Source organism: Oryctolagus cuniculus, chromosome 9 (assembly GCF_964237555.1).
Source record: "Oryctolagus cuniculus chromosome 9, mOryCun1.1, whole genome shotgun sequence".
Classification (NCBI taxonomy): domain Eukaryota; kingdom Metazoa; phylum Chordata; class Mammalia; order Lagomorpha; family Leporidae; genus Oryctolagus; species Oryctolagus cuniculus.
The window spans coordinates 91,737,517-91,754,504 of record NC_091440.1 but is presented as its reverse complement, the minus strand read 5'-3'; the positions used below and the strand labels follow the sequence as shown (position 1 = coordinate 91,754,504).

The 16,988-nt window shown below is 40.5% G+C and overlaps 1 protein-coding gene across 1 annotated transcript in view; it reads left to right on the top strand.

Moving 5' to 3' along the window:
* XPO4 (exportin 4) overlaps positions 1–11,833 on the top strand; it is a 116,311-nt gene extending 104,478 nt beyond the window's left edge. Inside the window, exons 19-23 of the mRNA XM_070049128.1 lie at positions 1,455–1,573; positions 2,702–2,832; positions 3,197–3,314; positions 3,732–3,824; positions 6,875–11,833. Coding sequence (XP_069905229.1) covers positions 1,455–1,573; positions 2,702–2,832; positions 3,197–3,314; positions 3,732–3,824; positions 6,875–7,072 — 659 coding nt within the window. The 3' untranslated portion in view covers positions 7,073–11,833. The remainder of the gene's footprint in view (positions 1–1,454; positions 1,574–2,701; positions 2,833–3,196; positions 3,315–3,731; positions 3,825–6,874) is intronic.
* Positions 11,834–16,988: the final 5,155 nt, after the last annotated feature.

Sequence of the window (16,988 nt, the reverse complement as noted above, 5' to 3'; positions counted from 1 at the left end):
TATTTGAAAATCAGGGTTACACAGAGAGAGAAGGAAAGGCAGAGAAAGAGAGGTCTTCCATCCACTGGTTCACTTCCCAGTTGGCTGCAATGGCCAGAGCTGCACCCATCCAAAGCCAGGAGGCAGGAGCTTCTTCCTGGTCTCCCATGTGGATGCGAGGGCCCAAGGACTTGGGCCATCTTCTATTGCTTTCCCAGGCCATAGCAGAGAGCTGGATCGGAAGTTGGGCAGCCGGGACTCGAACCAGCGCCCATATAGGATGACAGCATTGCAAGCGGCAGCTTTACCCACTATGCCACAGCGCCAATTGGTTGATTGAGTATTCTGATGTTACATGGTAGCCACAGAAATTGATACAGTACTGCGCTTTGGTGCATAGTTACTGTTGATATTTCCACACACATACTGATCTGGATGCTGTCTGGCATCGGTTAATACCATTGTTGTACTAGCAAGCAAGCAGAACCTGAAATGGTTACATAGAAGCAGACAGGAACTACAGTTATTCATAGTCAAGCAGATAATGACCACATTCCATTTCTAGGGTAAGTTTCTTTTTCTTTTTCTTTTTTTGTCTGACCTTGGGAGTCCTCTACCACAGCTGTACCCAATCTATGACTGTTTTTTCTCACTTTCATTTATTGCTTCATTTTCCTTATTCTGTGAACCACCATTTTTTTTCCGGTGTCTAGCCTGCGATAAGCACTATCAGTTACACAATTTAGAAGGGTTATCCAGTTAACTAGGGATATTGAGGTGAATGGCTTGAAAAGCACTGTCCAAACTTTCCCTTAGTGGGATGCTTTCTGTTGTTTTCAGACCGAGTCTTTCAGAATGCATCTTCCTCAGGTCTTCCAGTTGTTTCAGTTTGGTGTTTCTTAGTCTAGGAATTTTTAGCATTTTCTAGGCCAGATGTGTCTCGCCTTCAAAAAATGTGTTATACTATCCAGTGGAGTTTCACATTCAGTACTAGTTGGCTCGCAGACTCTTGGAAACTCTTCCATAGACTTTCTAAGAGTGTGAAGACCTAAAAACGCTATGGCGAAAGGAAGCCACAGCTCAGTTTAGACCTAGAGTGGATGGGTGGGTGTTTGACACAGCAGTGAAGGCAGTGGTTGGAACACCCATGTCCTCCATCAGAGTGCCTGGATTCAGCTCCCAGCTCTGCTCCCAGTCCAGCATTATTAGATACAGTATTTCCTACTAATTCCTCCCTAGGAGGCAGCAGGTGATGGCTCAAGTACTTGGGTCCCTGCCACCCACATAAGAGACCTAAATTGAGTCCCTGTCTCCTAGCACAGCCTGGCTCAGCCCTTGCCTTTGTGTGCATTTGGCGACTGACCAAATGTGCTTTGGGGCTTGAATTTATTTTCATTTTTATCAAAGTAGAATATAAACGTAGGAGATTCATTGATGTACCGCCATAAGACTGCATAATTTGTCTTTTTTAATAGATGAAGTGTTTAGAGGTCATGAGCCAGGGCAAGCAGCAAATAGATCTGTATCAGCAGCTGATGTTGTGCTGTATGGAGTAAACCTAATTCTGCCCTTGATGTCACAGGATCTTTTGAAGGTAAGTCAAGAAAGTGAGTGTGAACATTGAGTCTCTCTACGTATTCTGGATGTTCAGGGATATCTTAAGACACAGATATACCTCTGATTTAATGAGTAACTTGTGTCTATTGAGTGTGCATTAAAATAAGATTTTTACACTTCTGTTGTACTTACTTCTGGTTGCTTCTCATTAACACGGACCCAGTGCTACAGAAAAAAATTTTTTCCTTTTAGAAACTGAGTTTTTCCAGCACTTTTGATTCTGTCATTTTTTGTCATTAGGCGAATAAATAAGTCATGTGCCTAGGTGTTTTCCTCCAGTACTTCTTGAACTTCTTTCTCAAGTTGAGGTACTGAGCAGACACAGGCATTTGCCCAGTCTCACTCTATGTAGAATTGGAATGGTAAGAAACTAATAGTAATGCAGTTTTAGATTTTTGCACCTTCTGACTACATTGAGTGTGATTGTCACCAGTCATTACTGAGGGCGTGGTGATGGTGAGGCTGCCCTGTTCTTCCCATAAGTACCACTGGGGAGAGGAGGTCTTTTGGCATGAGTTGTCCTTGGGGTGGAGACAAGAACATAGATGGAGAGGAAAAGATTGTGTGTATGCATGTGTTTGTACACATGAAATATGGAGCAGAGGTAGAGGGAGGAAGGGAGTAGAGACTTGTCAAGAAACATTTGGAAGCAGAATGTAAGAATAAGAGTGTTTTTAGATTCCCAGAATAGCAGAATATAACCATACACTTCTCTCCTTGAGAAATGTCTCAACCGTTGGAACAATACTGACAACCCATGAGCCAAGCATTCATACAGAAACCATATTATAGTAAGGAAGTTTAGTCGACTGTATGTGGAGATTTTATTAACTATCCAGAAGATATAATTTCTACTGATTATAACTTTTTATTAGTATTTATATTATTTATTACTTTTATTATTTATACCCCTTAGTATTACTTTATTATTACTTTAGTTACTATTCTATTGTAATTTATATTTGCATTTAATTAAGTCTTGTTTTCTATATTTTGTACACATTTTAAAGAAATACTTAAAAGCCTGTCAATTTATTTCATTGCATTAATGAAAATAAGAATTACATAATATTGATCATCTCTGTATCTAATACTTCTTTTTCAGTTTCCAACTCTTTGTAATCAATACTATAAATTAATCACATTTATCTGTGAGATTTTTCCTGAAAAAATACCACAGCTTCCTGAGGATCTGTTTAAAAGTCTGATGTACTCCTTAGAACTAGGAATGACATCATATCCTTTAAATGAACATTGTTATCACTTGGGGGGAAAGATCTTGCTTAAAGAAAAGTTATTTTAAATTTGTATTTCTTTTTTGTGGCTCAGCTTTCTTTTACCATAGAGCTTCTAGCTTTGTAACTGCCCCAGTTAGGTGTTTCTTCTATTGGTTTGCCTTGGGCTGTCCTCCTTTATAAACCCCTATGGTTTTGGTCCAAGTTACTAAAGTCACTCCTTCATTAAGGCTCCAATTAGTAGTGTCATATACTGTTGTTGAGTTTTCTGTAAGTTGTAATTCATTTCATACTAGCTATAGTTTTTTGATCTTTTATAAGTCAGATATAGCCAGTCTCATTTGATCCTTGACCTTTGTGATCAGAATGAGTTCGGAGGTTTGCCAGCTTTGCTTGGAGGCCTTGACACCCTTAGCTGAACAGTGTGCAAAAGCACAAGAAACAGACTCACCGCTTTTTCTAGCAACACGGCACTTTCTTAAGGTAAGATGTTTGAATGATAGGTCAAAAAATTATCTAAGATAAGTATGACAGTGCACATAATTCAACATTCAAATTTGAAAATGCTTATATTCTTCCATAAAGATGGAATTAATTATTTTCTAGTAACTTTTTTTTGGAGATCAACTCTCCATGGACACATCATTCTCATTCACTTTTGTTCTCTTGAATATTGATTTTCTATTTTTCTAATGGGGAATTTGATAATTTGAATTCAGATACTACAGGAAATAATAACTCTAAATTATCCTTGGGTTTTTATAAAATCATTTTCTGAACTTTTCAGATGATTTAATAGATAAAATAATTTCTTTATTTTGTGAGGAATACTAGCGAGAGGCGGGAAGATTATGTTATTTTTCTGTATTTTTATTTAGAAGTCGTATTCTCTCATTTCAGCTGGTTTTTGATATGCTGGTTTTGCAAAAGCACAACACAGAGATGACCACTGCAGCTGGTGAAGCTTTCTACACGTTGGTGTGTTTGCACCAGGTACTGGACACACTCTTTGCAAATGGGACTCTGCTCATTCGGAGATGATAGGTCATTAATACATAATACAGTTCCCGGTTCTTAGCAGATCTGTGCCTCAGTGCCTCAGTTCTGTTTCATTGAACCAGTATTTCTTTGCTTTTTTATTGCCTCTCCCTATGTTTATGTGACAAGGTATTTATCAGTTAAAGCATTTCTTTTTCTCCCACCATTATGAATCATTCCTTGCAGTGATCTTCACACGTAAGCTTGCACTTACACAACCATGCTAGGAGCCAGGAGAATAAGCAGGAGTGAATAATGAGTATGCAGCTTCCATTTTTGAAGAACTCAAATTTTGTAAAGATGAGTAAGATTGGAGACCAGGAGAAGTGTGCCTTTAGAAAGTATGGAGAACAGGCCGGCGCCACGGCTCACTAGGCTAATCCTCCGCCTAGCGGCGCCGGCACACCGGGTTCTAGTCCCGGTAGGGGCGCCGGATTCTGTCCCGGTTGCCCCTCTTCCAGGCCAGCCCTCTGCTGTGGCCAGGGAGTGCAGTGGAGGATGGCCCAGGTGCTTGGGCCCTGCACCCTATGGGAGACCAGGAAAAGCACCTGGCTCCTGGCTCCTGCCATCGGATCAGCGCGGTGCGCCGGCCGCAGCGCGCCAACCGCGGCGGCCATTGGAGGGTGAACCAACGGCAAAGGAAGACCTTTCTCTCTGTCTCTCTCTCTCACTGTCCACTCTGCCTGTCAAAAAAAAAAAAAAAAAAGATCATTAAAAAAAAAAAAAAAAGAAAGTATGGAGAACAGTATATTATTTCATGGCATAGTATAGAAGATCGTGTATTATTTCCTTTGTGTTGTTGAACCTTTTAAAGCCTCAGGACATTGCGTTTAATGTAGCAGAAGGAAAGTTAGGTCGATTCAACCATCTCCCTTCCTTATTCTGTTAGAACAGTACCTCTGAAATGTGTGAGAAGAAGAAGCATATGGTATCATATGCTGCCTGAGTCCCATCACCCTTTAGTGCACATGTTATCTCCCAGCTTGCCCATGTGATTAGCTATAGAAGCTTTGGCATGTTAATTTCCTTTTTTTAAATGATAAGAGGAATTTTTTCTCTTAATAAACTTTTTTTTTAAGTTTATTTGAGAGTAAAAGAGAGGCTTCCATCAGATGGTTCATTCCCCAAATACCCACAACAACTGGGGCTGAGCCAAGGCTGAAGCCTGTGGCTGGGAATACAGTCCAGATCTCCCACATAGATGGCAAGAACCCAATTACTTGAGCCATCACTACTGTTTCTCAGGGTATCTATTATCCAGAAGCTGGAGTCCAAAGCTGGAGGCAGGCATTGAACCCAGGCACTTTGTTGTCTTATGTGGTGTGTTAACTAGTTTGCCCAACACCCACCCAAAAGATAGGGTTTTGAGCTCTTCCTTACTACTGGAAGACATCACTTATGGACTTCTGTACCATTTATGCCCTGAGCTGAGGGTGCTGTCTACTTTAGTGGCCACTTGCTACGGATAATGCCCATGTCCGATGTGGCCCTCCTCTGTCATTTGATTTCCTTGTTGCTTCTGGGAATGTAGGCCTCTTGTCTCCATGTGTATAAACCATTACATTTTGAATGCTTTTTTCCCCTGTGGTTAGTTGGTTGATTGGTTTAACATTTGCGTGCTGTAGGGAAGACAGCAGGGATCTGGAAATGAAAGGGGTGATTGATTCCCTGTTGACCTGGCCTGGCACCAGAAGCATTACCATTTCTTGTGAGTAGGGAAATGATTGGAGTCTATACTTGGTCCCCTGTGAGCAGGCCTATTCCTTGGAGAGAGTAATTAGGGAGCAGGTCTTGTTCCATGCATTGGGCAAGGGTTTTGGAACCTGCACCCAAAAATGATTAATACCTGGTTTCACCATTGTAGTTAATCTTGATATCCTAAGAAGCTAATGAAAAAATAATGGCGGACCAGCTTTTTTCAAGAGAGCTGATTTCCGAGCTGCTTGTGTTTTCCTTTAGCCCACACCCAATCCCACTCCTATAAGTCTTTTTTTTTTTTTATTTTTTTTTAATTTTTTTGACAGGCAGAGTGGACAGTGAGAGAGAGAGACAGAGAGAAAGGTCTTCCTTTTGCCGTTGGTTCACCCTCCAATGGCCGCCGCGGCCGGCGCGCCGCGCTGATCCGATGGCAGGAGCCAGGAGCCAGGTGCTTTTCCTGGTCTCCCATGGGGTGCAGGGCCCAAGCACCTGGGCCATCCTCCACTGCACTCCCTGGCCACAGCAGAGGGCTGGCCTGGAAGAGGGGCAACCGGGACAGAATCCGGCGCCCCGACCGGGACTAGAACCCGGTGTGCCGGCGCCGCTAGGCGGAGGATTAGCCTAGTGAGCCGCGGCGCCGGCCTCCTGTAAGTCTTATTGACAGGGGTTCTTAAAAGTAGAAATTGCCATCCTCATATACCTGTATTGCCCTTTCTCCAAGAACTTCTAGGTACCGTGCTGGCTTAGAGCCTTCACTGTGCTCTGCCTCTACTTAGAGAAAGCCCTGAAACATACTTTACCACTCTCTCCCCTCTCCCTCTCTCACATACCTCCTGCCATCCTCTGATGTCCTCCAGAACTGGGTTGACAAGACATCTCTACAGGCCTCAGGGCAACTATTAGAAGTCATGTTATATATAAAATGTGAAATAAATATGGATAGTGTACTCCGAGAACTTAGAGAGGGAACAGCACAACCTTGGTGATTATATGGTTCCAGGAACCAAAGCGCCTGGACTCCTGCTTCTCAGTGGTGTGATCTCGGCTCTGTCCCTTCATCTCACTGTTCTGCAAAGCCTTCATCTATGAAGTGGGACTATACACAGTGCTGTCTCACTGTAAGGTGACATATAATAAGTGAATTGATCCTCGTGTAAAAGAGGAGAGCAGTACCTGGAGTAAATATTCTATACATGTAAACTACTAAATACAGTTGTCACCCCTTGCCTTTTAGAACTGATACTGTCTATACTCACATGACCTTGTGGGGAAAACATACTCTCACGTATAGTTTCTTTCTTTAATAGGCTGAGTATTCCGAGTTGGTGGAAACATTACTGTCAAGTCAGCAAGACCCAGTCATTTACCAGAGATTAGCAGATGCCTTCAACAAGCTCACTGCAAGCAGCACGCCTCCTACGCTGGATCGGAAACAGAAGATGGCCTTCCTAAAGAGTTTAGAAGAGTTTATGGCAAACGTTGGTGGTCTCCTTTGTGTAAAATAAACAACAAAACTTTATGCTCAATTTAGATCCTTTCTGCAAAGTGCACTGAATTGCTGAAAGTTGACTTGAGTCTTGTCCTGTTCCTCAGTTCATTTGGCCGTTCTGGATTTTGGAGAGCCTGCAGCTTTCTTATGTAATGCAGTGATACAGGAGAGGTCAGCTTTGCATCAGCTTCTGCTGTTAGGTGTTAGCCACAATCTGTCATATGTATGTCTTCTAGATTTTGAATGGTGATTGAAAATTTCTGAATGCAATTCCATATATGTGCAAACAGATATGGGCACCATGAAATACATATTCAGTGCCTTTTTCCCTTTTATCAAAACATAGGTGGCCAGCCAAAGTTTAGAACTTGCGCTTTTAAATATCAGGTGGATATATACGCTGGGCATCACTCCATACTGTTGTCCACAGACCACCTGCTCACTTGAGGAGCTGATTGGAAAGGCAGGTTCTTGGGCTCAACTCTGGACTCTCAGAGTCAGAATTTCTGGTTGTTGGACCCTAGAGTCTTCATTTTAATAAGCTCCTCCCCTTCATCATCCCAAAAGCTTTGAATCAATGCAAGAGACATTGAAAAATCCTTCAGAGACTTTGTTTTGTCCATCTTTTCTTCCCTTTGATGATTAGGTTTGTAATTCAGCAGGAAGAAGAAACATCACCAGGTTGTTTTTTAGCTTCTTTTTAGTACTCTCTCCCTCTCTTTTTTTATGTTAACCCAGTGTTGCAGGTTTTATGTAATACAGGTCTATAATCATACTCTGAGGCCTGGACTTGAGGAAGAAAATACGTGTATATTTTTGTTCCATAAAAAGAACTTTAGGAACTGTAGCCATTTCATTGCCTTAATTTTAAAAAGAAAATACAAAAGAGCAGATTTGTTTTTGGTAAGAAATCAAGTTCTGATGCTTCAGAGTTGATTTAGGATGTTAGCTGCTACGAACCTGTTGCCCCTCTTGAGCGTGTGTTTTTGTGGGTTTGTGAGTGAAATGAAATGCTCATTCCTGTGTAGTTTTAACTTTTTGAGTGTGTTTCTATCCAGCCACACAGCCCATATCTACTCTGAATGGCTTGCTTAAGCAATAACTACTTTAAAGGATGTGAATTACTGATTCACATGGACTATTGCACGTTGGGGCATTAGGGGCAATAATGACGCTAGAGTGGGTGTTCCCTCAAGTCATAGGAGCGATGTGAATTTAATTTCAGAGATGGAAAAGAAATCTAGATCCTCTAGTTTATTCTTTTTAATCAGGATTCTTCTACTGCTGCCATGCTTCCCTTAATTCTGTGTGCTAGCTTAAATTATGGAAATGAAAACTAAGGCATATGAAACTCCACCCACTGTAGTCCCAAGTTGCTCACCGTTGTGACGGGCAGAGGACTCGGCGCAGTTGCATCCCTCACTGCTGTGGAGGGGCCAGCGTTCTCCTCCCACGTGTTGCCCAGTCCTGGCTGCAAAACATCCTGCATATCCAGTTTTGTACTGATTCACATATAGCATATACATCTTCACATGCGATGCAGTCAGAATGTTCTGGAACTCTGTGCTGCTAACAGTTATAGCAATCAGAACTGGAGCACCGATCACTTCCCAACTGTGCATGTGTCCTTAGATAGAAGAGTGCTAGGCCCAAGGGCTGTTGACTCTTTGAGGAACATTTCTCTTCTCAGTATCCCCATTGAGTAACACTTAAGGTGGAGCAAAATATCTTAAAAGACTGCTAGGAGGAATGCTAACAGCATTCTTCATGAAAAATACAGCTTTTTTTGTTGTTGTTTTAAAAAGTACTTTGAATGATGCATTATTTTTAGGTCTATTTTTCCTTAAATAACTTGAAGTGATATGCAGTAGTAATCACTTTGTTTTGCATTGTTTTTAGTGTTTTGTTTCCTAGCTCCCTCAGCCTTGTTCAATATGTGTAGGGTGTGTGTGTGTGTGTGTGTGTGTGTGTGAAAACTATAGTCCCTTTGCCAAAGGGCACTGAAATTCACAACAGAGTGGATAGGTCCACTGGCTATGACAAAACTATAATCAAGTTATTATTAAAAATAAAGAGGAGTAGGAAAGGAATGTCTTGGTAAGTGAAAGGCATCTTTGTAAGTAAAAGACAACTTTGATCTATGTGGAAAAATATACTTACTAAATTTGCCTAGATCCTATTACAATGTTGCAATACATGGCATTTGAATTAAAACAAAATTTACTTCCGATTGGACCAAATAATATTTAAGAGATCACCCCCATGTTGATCAGTGGCAACTAGGGTGTGGGGGAGGGGAGCCACCACCATTTTGTAGGTAATGGCGATGCCACTCAGTTGTAGTGGCTAACCTGTTTTCAGGGTGTTGGTGTATATGTTTGCCTGCTTGGATATTTGTGTGGATCTTTTACTTGGTCAAGTTTGTCTTTAGCTATGTGCACTATTTTGTTTTTCTTAATGCTCTTGGCCCAGTGGGTATCAAAAACACTGGCTTAATTCTAGAAAATTGATTTTCACTGTTAAAACTGTTGTCAAAAGATTGTTCAAGACAAACATTCTTGCCCTTTTTTATATATGTTAAAGGGACATGATCAATATTTGATTTTTAGGTTTTTGTGTCTTATACAATTTCTGTTGTTCATATAGTATCCTGTATTCTCTAGTTTTCCATACATCCTTTATTCAATTTATTTCTCATTTTCATTGACCTGTTGGCTTCCCAAGTAATAATCTAAGAATCCCAGGGTACCATCTCTAAGAACTTTGTTCTTTTCACAATTTGCATTGATGTAACAGCCCCTGTAAACATGTTCTGGGAACTCTGCTAAAAGAGTTAATTTGCTTTTGTGGTCCTTGTGCTGGGTCAGCGGCTGCCTGGGTCGCTAAACCACTTGATGGTATTTGATAATTGCCTTTCCAACACAGTAACTGGGAGAGAGTGGCATGCTAACATCACTGAATTGAGGTTTTTGTCTGGTATAAGTGTGACATTTTATGTAAACAAACTTTACAGGATTTAAAAAAAAATTTTTAAGAATTCAATCATTACATTGTAAACTGTATCTAAGTTTATTACACTACTCTGTTCAGATGAGATGGTTATTTTTTTATACAATTTTCTTTTAAAAAACAAGCATTTCCCCAGTCAGCATTATTTAACACTCCTCTTACTGTTTCTTTCATTGAACTTTCTCTTTGATCAAAAATGTCGAGTCTTTCTAGTCCTAATACTATCATGTTTCCCATTTCTGTTAATACTTCTATGAACCCCTCAAGTATTGAAGGGAGCTAGCTGTCCATTTCAAAGAGTTTAAGTTTGAGTTGCTAAGTGTACTGTCTCGGTTGAACCCTGAAAATGCTATTTTTCTCTGTTACATTTTTACTTGTATTCTGTTTGTCACCTCTGTTGTTAGAGGTGGTTATGATTAGACCTTACTAAGTTAGCTGTCACTGACGGTCCCATTGGTTCCTGAGTAAAATATTAACCTTTCAAGTTAGAAGGAACCACAATACTTCTTAGGGTGGTGGTGTTTTTTTTTTTAACCAGATTAAGGACTGATTTGGATATGAGGTTTTAACTTTATCATTTTTCCTGTAAATTTTTCTGCAAAATAATATAGCTGATTTGAGGCTATAATTATGTTTTAAATTTTTTATATCATCTGCCTTGGTATCCATGTTCTGAAAACATTGCATTTAAGAATTCTTTTAAATTGATTTTCTAAAATTTAAAAATGTGGAAATTAAGCATATAGCTGAGCTCAAATTGCTATGAAGTACCATGGTTCAAGTTGAACTTTAAACATATTTTAGTTGAAAATAAAAAGGAACATTGAAATTTGCCTGATTGATTATAATAGGAACCCTTGACATATTTAGCCAAAGAATATATTTGGTTCAGGTAGAAATATAAGCTTATAATGGCCATCTGTTCTGTTTTAAAGAGAATGAATTAAGAAATTTGTTGCTGGCCTCTAGTCTCTATGCAGAAGTCTTTGTAAAGACTGGGACATTCTACCCAGCTTTGGTGGTGATTCCCTAGAACAACCTGAGAGGTGTGGCTTGCGCATTACACCCACGAGGCTCACAGCTCAAGCCATCTGTCCCCTCCTCGCCCACTGTGGCTCACTGTCCACCTATCCCAGGCCTCCCCAGCAGTGGGGAGGTTTTGTTTTCTCCTTTTCCATCTGCATTTTAGGCCTGTTGGCTATTAGGAGCTGTCAGGCATGTACCAACAACTAATTTTCCTAGCCTGAGACTGAATATTGCATCTGCACTATGTACCTCCTGGGGATCTGACCTCCAGTGTGCTCTGAGCCTAGGCCTCCTGGTGTGGTGTCTTTTACCACCTGAAATTATGACACATTGCAAATATTGGTATTGTGATTTGATTCTCTGTAAAAAGAAAGATGCTCTATGCAGTGAGTTTGTGGTTTAATGGTCACAAAATGTTATAGCACTGCTATCATTCAGCACGTGTAAAATTTTTAAATTTATAATTATTAAAATTTGAAACTTACACTAAGATTTTCCAGTTTTTTTAAGAGACCCAGGGATGAGTGTACTGTTTAACTATTTACCTCTAATATAACTAATGAAGGTATAAAGTTGCATTTAACTTTTCAAAAAGATGCTTCAGTACAATTTTAGGGAACATGCCAAGGCTATGTATTGAGCCAGTTACAAGCTGAATATCAAATTGATAAGATTTTATTTGTATTTTTAAGTCCATAAATGGCAGTTAAAATGTGACTTTTCACTAAATATTTTTATTATATTTTTGTTTTGACCATGTGTGATTTGTTCATGTGTATTTAGCTAGACTATCTATGAAACTTATTGAAATGGTGCTAGTTCTTTTACGATCACAGAATGATTGACACTGGGGACATTACACAATCCTAAAGCAATTTTAAATAGAAACAAAATAGATTGGTACAGATATCATCAAAATTTACATTACCTTCTGGAAGCATCCCAAACCTTTATTTCAGAAAGAAAAGTAAAATTTTGTTTACATTCTGTAATATTCATCTCAGCCCTCAGTCTTAAGAACAATTTTAGAGTTATTAAATCAGATTTTGGCCATTTTTGTAGTAAACGCTTTTAGTGGTTTGAGTCATTCTGTTTTGGCCTTTCAGGGGAAATGAACAATTAACCATTCTTTGTGCCAAATAGACTTTCATTCTTTGTCTGGTTGCAACTCTTATCAAGATATGCAATAAAAAGTTAATTTTATTAAGAAAGAATGAATTTTGAAAACACTAATTTTTAACCTGATTCTGCTTTGAATATCTTGATTTACAACATTTTATTGAGACTTGATTCCACCTTGTCACGTTAGATTTCAAATACTCCATTTAGTAAACCCAGGGAAAAAGGACTTAGTTACTGAAGGTGAAACCAGAGGCATCTGCCATTAATTATTTGTATATTTGACAGGCAGGTAGACAGACAGCTTCTATTTTCTGGTGTACTTGCCAAATGCCCACGACAGTTGAGGGCTAGACCAGATTAAAGCCAAGAGCTGGGAACTCAGTTAAGGTCTCCCATGTAGTGGCAGGAGCTCAACCACTTTGCTCTGTCTTCTTCTTCCCAAGGGCGTACAGGAAGTTGGATTCAGGAGTAGAGCAAGATTCAAAACAAGGTACTCCCAGTGTGGGCTGTGGCTTCTTCTTCTTCTTCTTCTTTTTTAAGATTTATTTATCTGAAAGAGTTGCACAGAGAGGTAGAGACAGAGAGAGAGAGGTCTTCCATCTACTGGTTCACTCCCCAGATGGTTGCAATGGCCGGAGCTGCGCCAATCCAAAGCCAGGAGCTTCTTCTGGGTCTCCCACACAGGTCCAGGGGCCCAAGGACTTGGGCCATCTTCTACTGCTATCCCAGGCCATAGCAGAACTGGATCAGAAGAGGAGCAGCCGGGACTCGACTGGTGCCCATATGGGATGCCGGCGCTTCAGGCCAGGGCGTTAACCCACTGTGCCATAGCGCTGGCTCCTGGGCTGTGGCTTCTTAACAAACCCAGGTACCTACTTTTAGTAAACCCATATGAAGTGCAAACCCAGGTACTCCCAAAATCCACCCCACACAGATTATTTTATTTTATTGTGTTCAAAGATTAATTTACTTATTTGAAAGGCAGAACCATCAGAGAGAGAGAAATTATCCATCTGCTGGATCACTCCCCAAATGGCTGCAAGAACCAGGAATTCCATCTTGGCATCTCCCACATGGGTGACAGGCCCAAGCACTTGGGCTATCTTCCATTGCTTTCCCAGGCACCTTATCAGGGAGCTGGACTGGAAGTGGAATAGCCAGGAGTTGAATGGCACTTTGATATAGGCTGGCAGTATTGCCCACTGCACCACAACGCAGCTCCACACAGATGATTGTAAAGGTCCCAAATATAAAAAGTCTGTTAGCTATTAGGTTTAAAGACATTTAAAATAATGGTATTTTCCAAAAATGTGTTTGGTGTATAATAAGTGGAGCTTGAGTGGCACAGTTGGTATGTTGATTAGATTGTGGAACAGTTCTGTTGGTTTCAGGTTGGGGCTTGTGCATTCTATGCAATCTCGAATGGCAGTTCCATTTGACTTTATTTAGGTGGAAGTAAAGGGGCTATCCATTGAATTTAGCCAGCAGGTTGTTTGCTGGGAAATCCCACAGAACACAGAGCAATAATGGCAATATCACTCTCAGGTCAAACACATAACATCCTACTGAACCATAAGTTATATTATTTTGAATTGTGTACTTTATAGTCCACACTGATGAGATACTATGTGATACTTAAGTACACAGATATATTGTGTACAGTCCAATCTCAGTACATTACACATAGCTACTCAAACATTTAATATTTGTTTCTGGCGAAAACATCCAAAACTGTATCTTCTAGTTTTTTTTAAATAGAAATACATATTTCATGAACATTTTCTGTAGTCACCCTGCTCTGCAATGGAACCCCACAACTTCTGACTCCTATCCAGGTATGACTTATATCCACAAACCTACCTTTCCCCATTGTCCTCACTCTTCTAAATTATTTTTGCCATCTAACGTAAGAGATGCTGAGTGAAGAAAACGGAAGCACAGAGAGCTTAAACAGAGATGTGCTAGGTATTTCTATCCCCATAGTAACTAGTAGTTTTGCTCTTACGTTTCGATAATGTTCATTTGTGCCTGCTTTGCCAGGTTAGACTTCAGATGCTGCATTTAGTAAGCCCAAGTTTGTACACCTACTTAGAACTGCACTGCTCTGGATGATTGCTAAAATATGGCAGATCCTCAATAAATTCCACTATATTTAAGGATTGTAAGAACACATTTTCCTTCATTAAGTAACTATGCTGACACAAAGTCTGATAGCTTATAGTCCTTAGTCATTTTTAGATACTGTTAAATCTTCACTTTGTTACAATGTGATCTTGTGCTAGCCACAATCATCATATTGGTCTTATGATAGAGTTCTTCTTATTTCCTGTATCATTTTATATTCTTAATTTTATTTCTTTGAGAGACAGATTGAAATCTTCCATTTGTTGGTTCACCCTGCTAGTTCACTTGCCTGCAACGGCTGTGTCTGGGCCAGGCGGAAGCTGGGAGCCCAGAACTTCAGGTCTCCCATGGGGTGACTGGAATGCCTCCCTGGGTGTACAATAGCAGAAAGCTGAAAACAGAAACAGAGCTGGGACTCAAAAACCAGGCGCTCTGAAACAGGATGTGGGCATCCCAAGAGACATCTTAGTCACTGCAGCAAACTCCACTGTCTTTAAATTAATATTTAAAAAGATTTATTTGAAAGAGAGAAGGAGAGGCAGAGGAGAGAGAGGTCTTTCATCCACTGGTTCACTCCTCCAATTGGCTGCAACGACTGGAGCTGAGCCCATCCGAAGCCAGGAGCCAGGAGCTTCCTCCATGTCTTCCCATGCGAGTGCAAAGGCCCAAGGTCTTGGGCCATCTTCTGCTTTCCCAGGCCACAGCAGAGAGCTGGATCAGAAGTGGAGCAGCTGGGTCTCCAACCCGTGCCATATGGGATGCTGGCTCTGCAGGCAGCGGCTTTACCCACTGCACCACATTAAATAATTATTATTAAATTTTTTTAATCTAAAAGGTAGGCATCCAGAGATATCTCATCCACTGCTTCACTCCCCAAATACCCTTAAAGCTGGGGCTGGGCCAGGGTGTGCATTAGCTGAAAGCTGGAATTTGAAGTGAAGCCAAGACTCCAACCCAGGCATTCCAGTGTGGAGTAGAGGCTTCATCAGAGCACTCCAACTGCTGTGCCAGCCAGCCCACGCACTTGGGCCATTATCTGCTGCTTTTCCCAAGAAGCTGGATTGGAAGTGGAGCAGCTTTGACTCAAACCAGCACTCCTTTATAGGATGCTGACATCACAAGCAGCCACTTAACTGTGCACCACAATGCTGGCTCCTAATGAGCCCTGTTAACACTGTCCAGTGACTATGGGAATTATGAAGGGGACACATTGAATTGATAATATCAGTGAGGTCAGTTTCTGCTGACAGATGGAAGCAGATGGAAGATCTGTTTTTTGAAACTCTGCCTTTCAAATAAATCTTTAAAAATTTTAAAATAAAAACGAAGTGGTTGAAATTGTGAAAGATCTAATTTTTCAGTTGACCAAAACTAATTTTTAAAAGACAGAATTATTTACTTGAGAGGTAGAGTTACAGATAGAGAGGTAGAGACAGAAAGAGGTCTTCCATCTGCTGGTTCACTCCCCAAGTGGCTGAAACAGCTGGAGCTGGGCCAATCTGAAGCCAGGAGCCAGGAGCTTCTTCCTGGTCTCCCATGTGGGTGCAGGAGTCCAAGCACTTGGGCCATCTTCTACTGCTTTCCTAGGCCATAGCAGAGAGCTGGATTGGAAGTAGAGCAGCCAGGATACCATCCAGCACCCATAGAGGATGCTGGCGCCACAGGTGGAGGCTTAGCCCACTTCACCACAGTGCCAGTCCCTAAAACTAATTTTAACGTAAGCTTTTCTGTTAAATTATAATGCAAGGCATACTTTTAGGTAAGCATACTTTTAGGTATGAAATGCTACCTCTTTGAAAAAAAAAAACTGCCATAAAAGTTTGTTAATGTTTATTGGTTAATTGGTTTCTTTAGTTTTATTAATTTTTTTTACTACTTTGCTAAATTACACCTGGTTTTGAAATATTTGGTTTAATAGGCTTATCAGTTCAAAGCACTGAATGTCAAAATGAAGCATGGGTTACTATTGACTGGAAACAGTACTTAGAATGGATATTATGCTACACCAAAAGTCATGAACCTGCATCATGAACTACTTGAATGGCATTATTTGGCAACTGAATAATTCATTTAGAACCACAGCTTGTGGCAGAAAGGACTTAAAACTGCTCAGCAGAAAGTATAAAACCCAACAGGATCATGAAATTGGTCAAGAATGGGGGAAAGAAGCAGGAGCACAGCAGGTTGCTTGCCTGGGGGAATGGAAAACAAATATATCACTTCTGATTTGTTAACCTCCGAGGTGGAAGGAAATCTTAGTTTCAATAAATGCCTGTGTGTGACAAGTACAGTGCCCAGCGTTTGACTTTTTTATTAAGGTATATTTGACATGGTGCAACATGTTTCAATATATACTGATCAATGAACTAAACACTGACGGTTGTGAAAGACTACTTTTGGAAGAGTTTCTAATCCTGTAAATTTTATAAAGCCTCAATTTAATTTTTTAGTGAACCTACGAGTATTAAGACAAAAGAAGCCTTGGTTTAGAACTTCCATCTCCCACTGCAAAACAGTGGATTTAACTTATATCTAATTAACACTTTTCTTTTAACAATGTTTATTTTGCCTTCATTCTTGATGGCAACTTATGAGAATAGCCCCAAAACAGGCTCGATTAGCTACTTGCGTCCCCACAGCAGAGCGCAAGC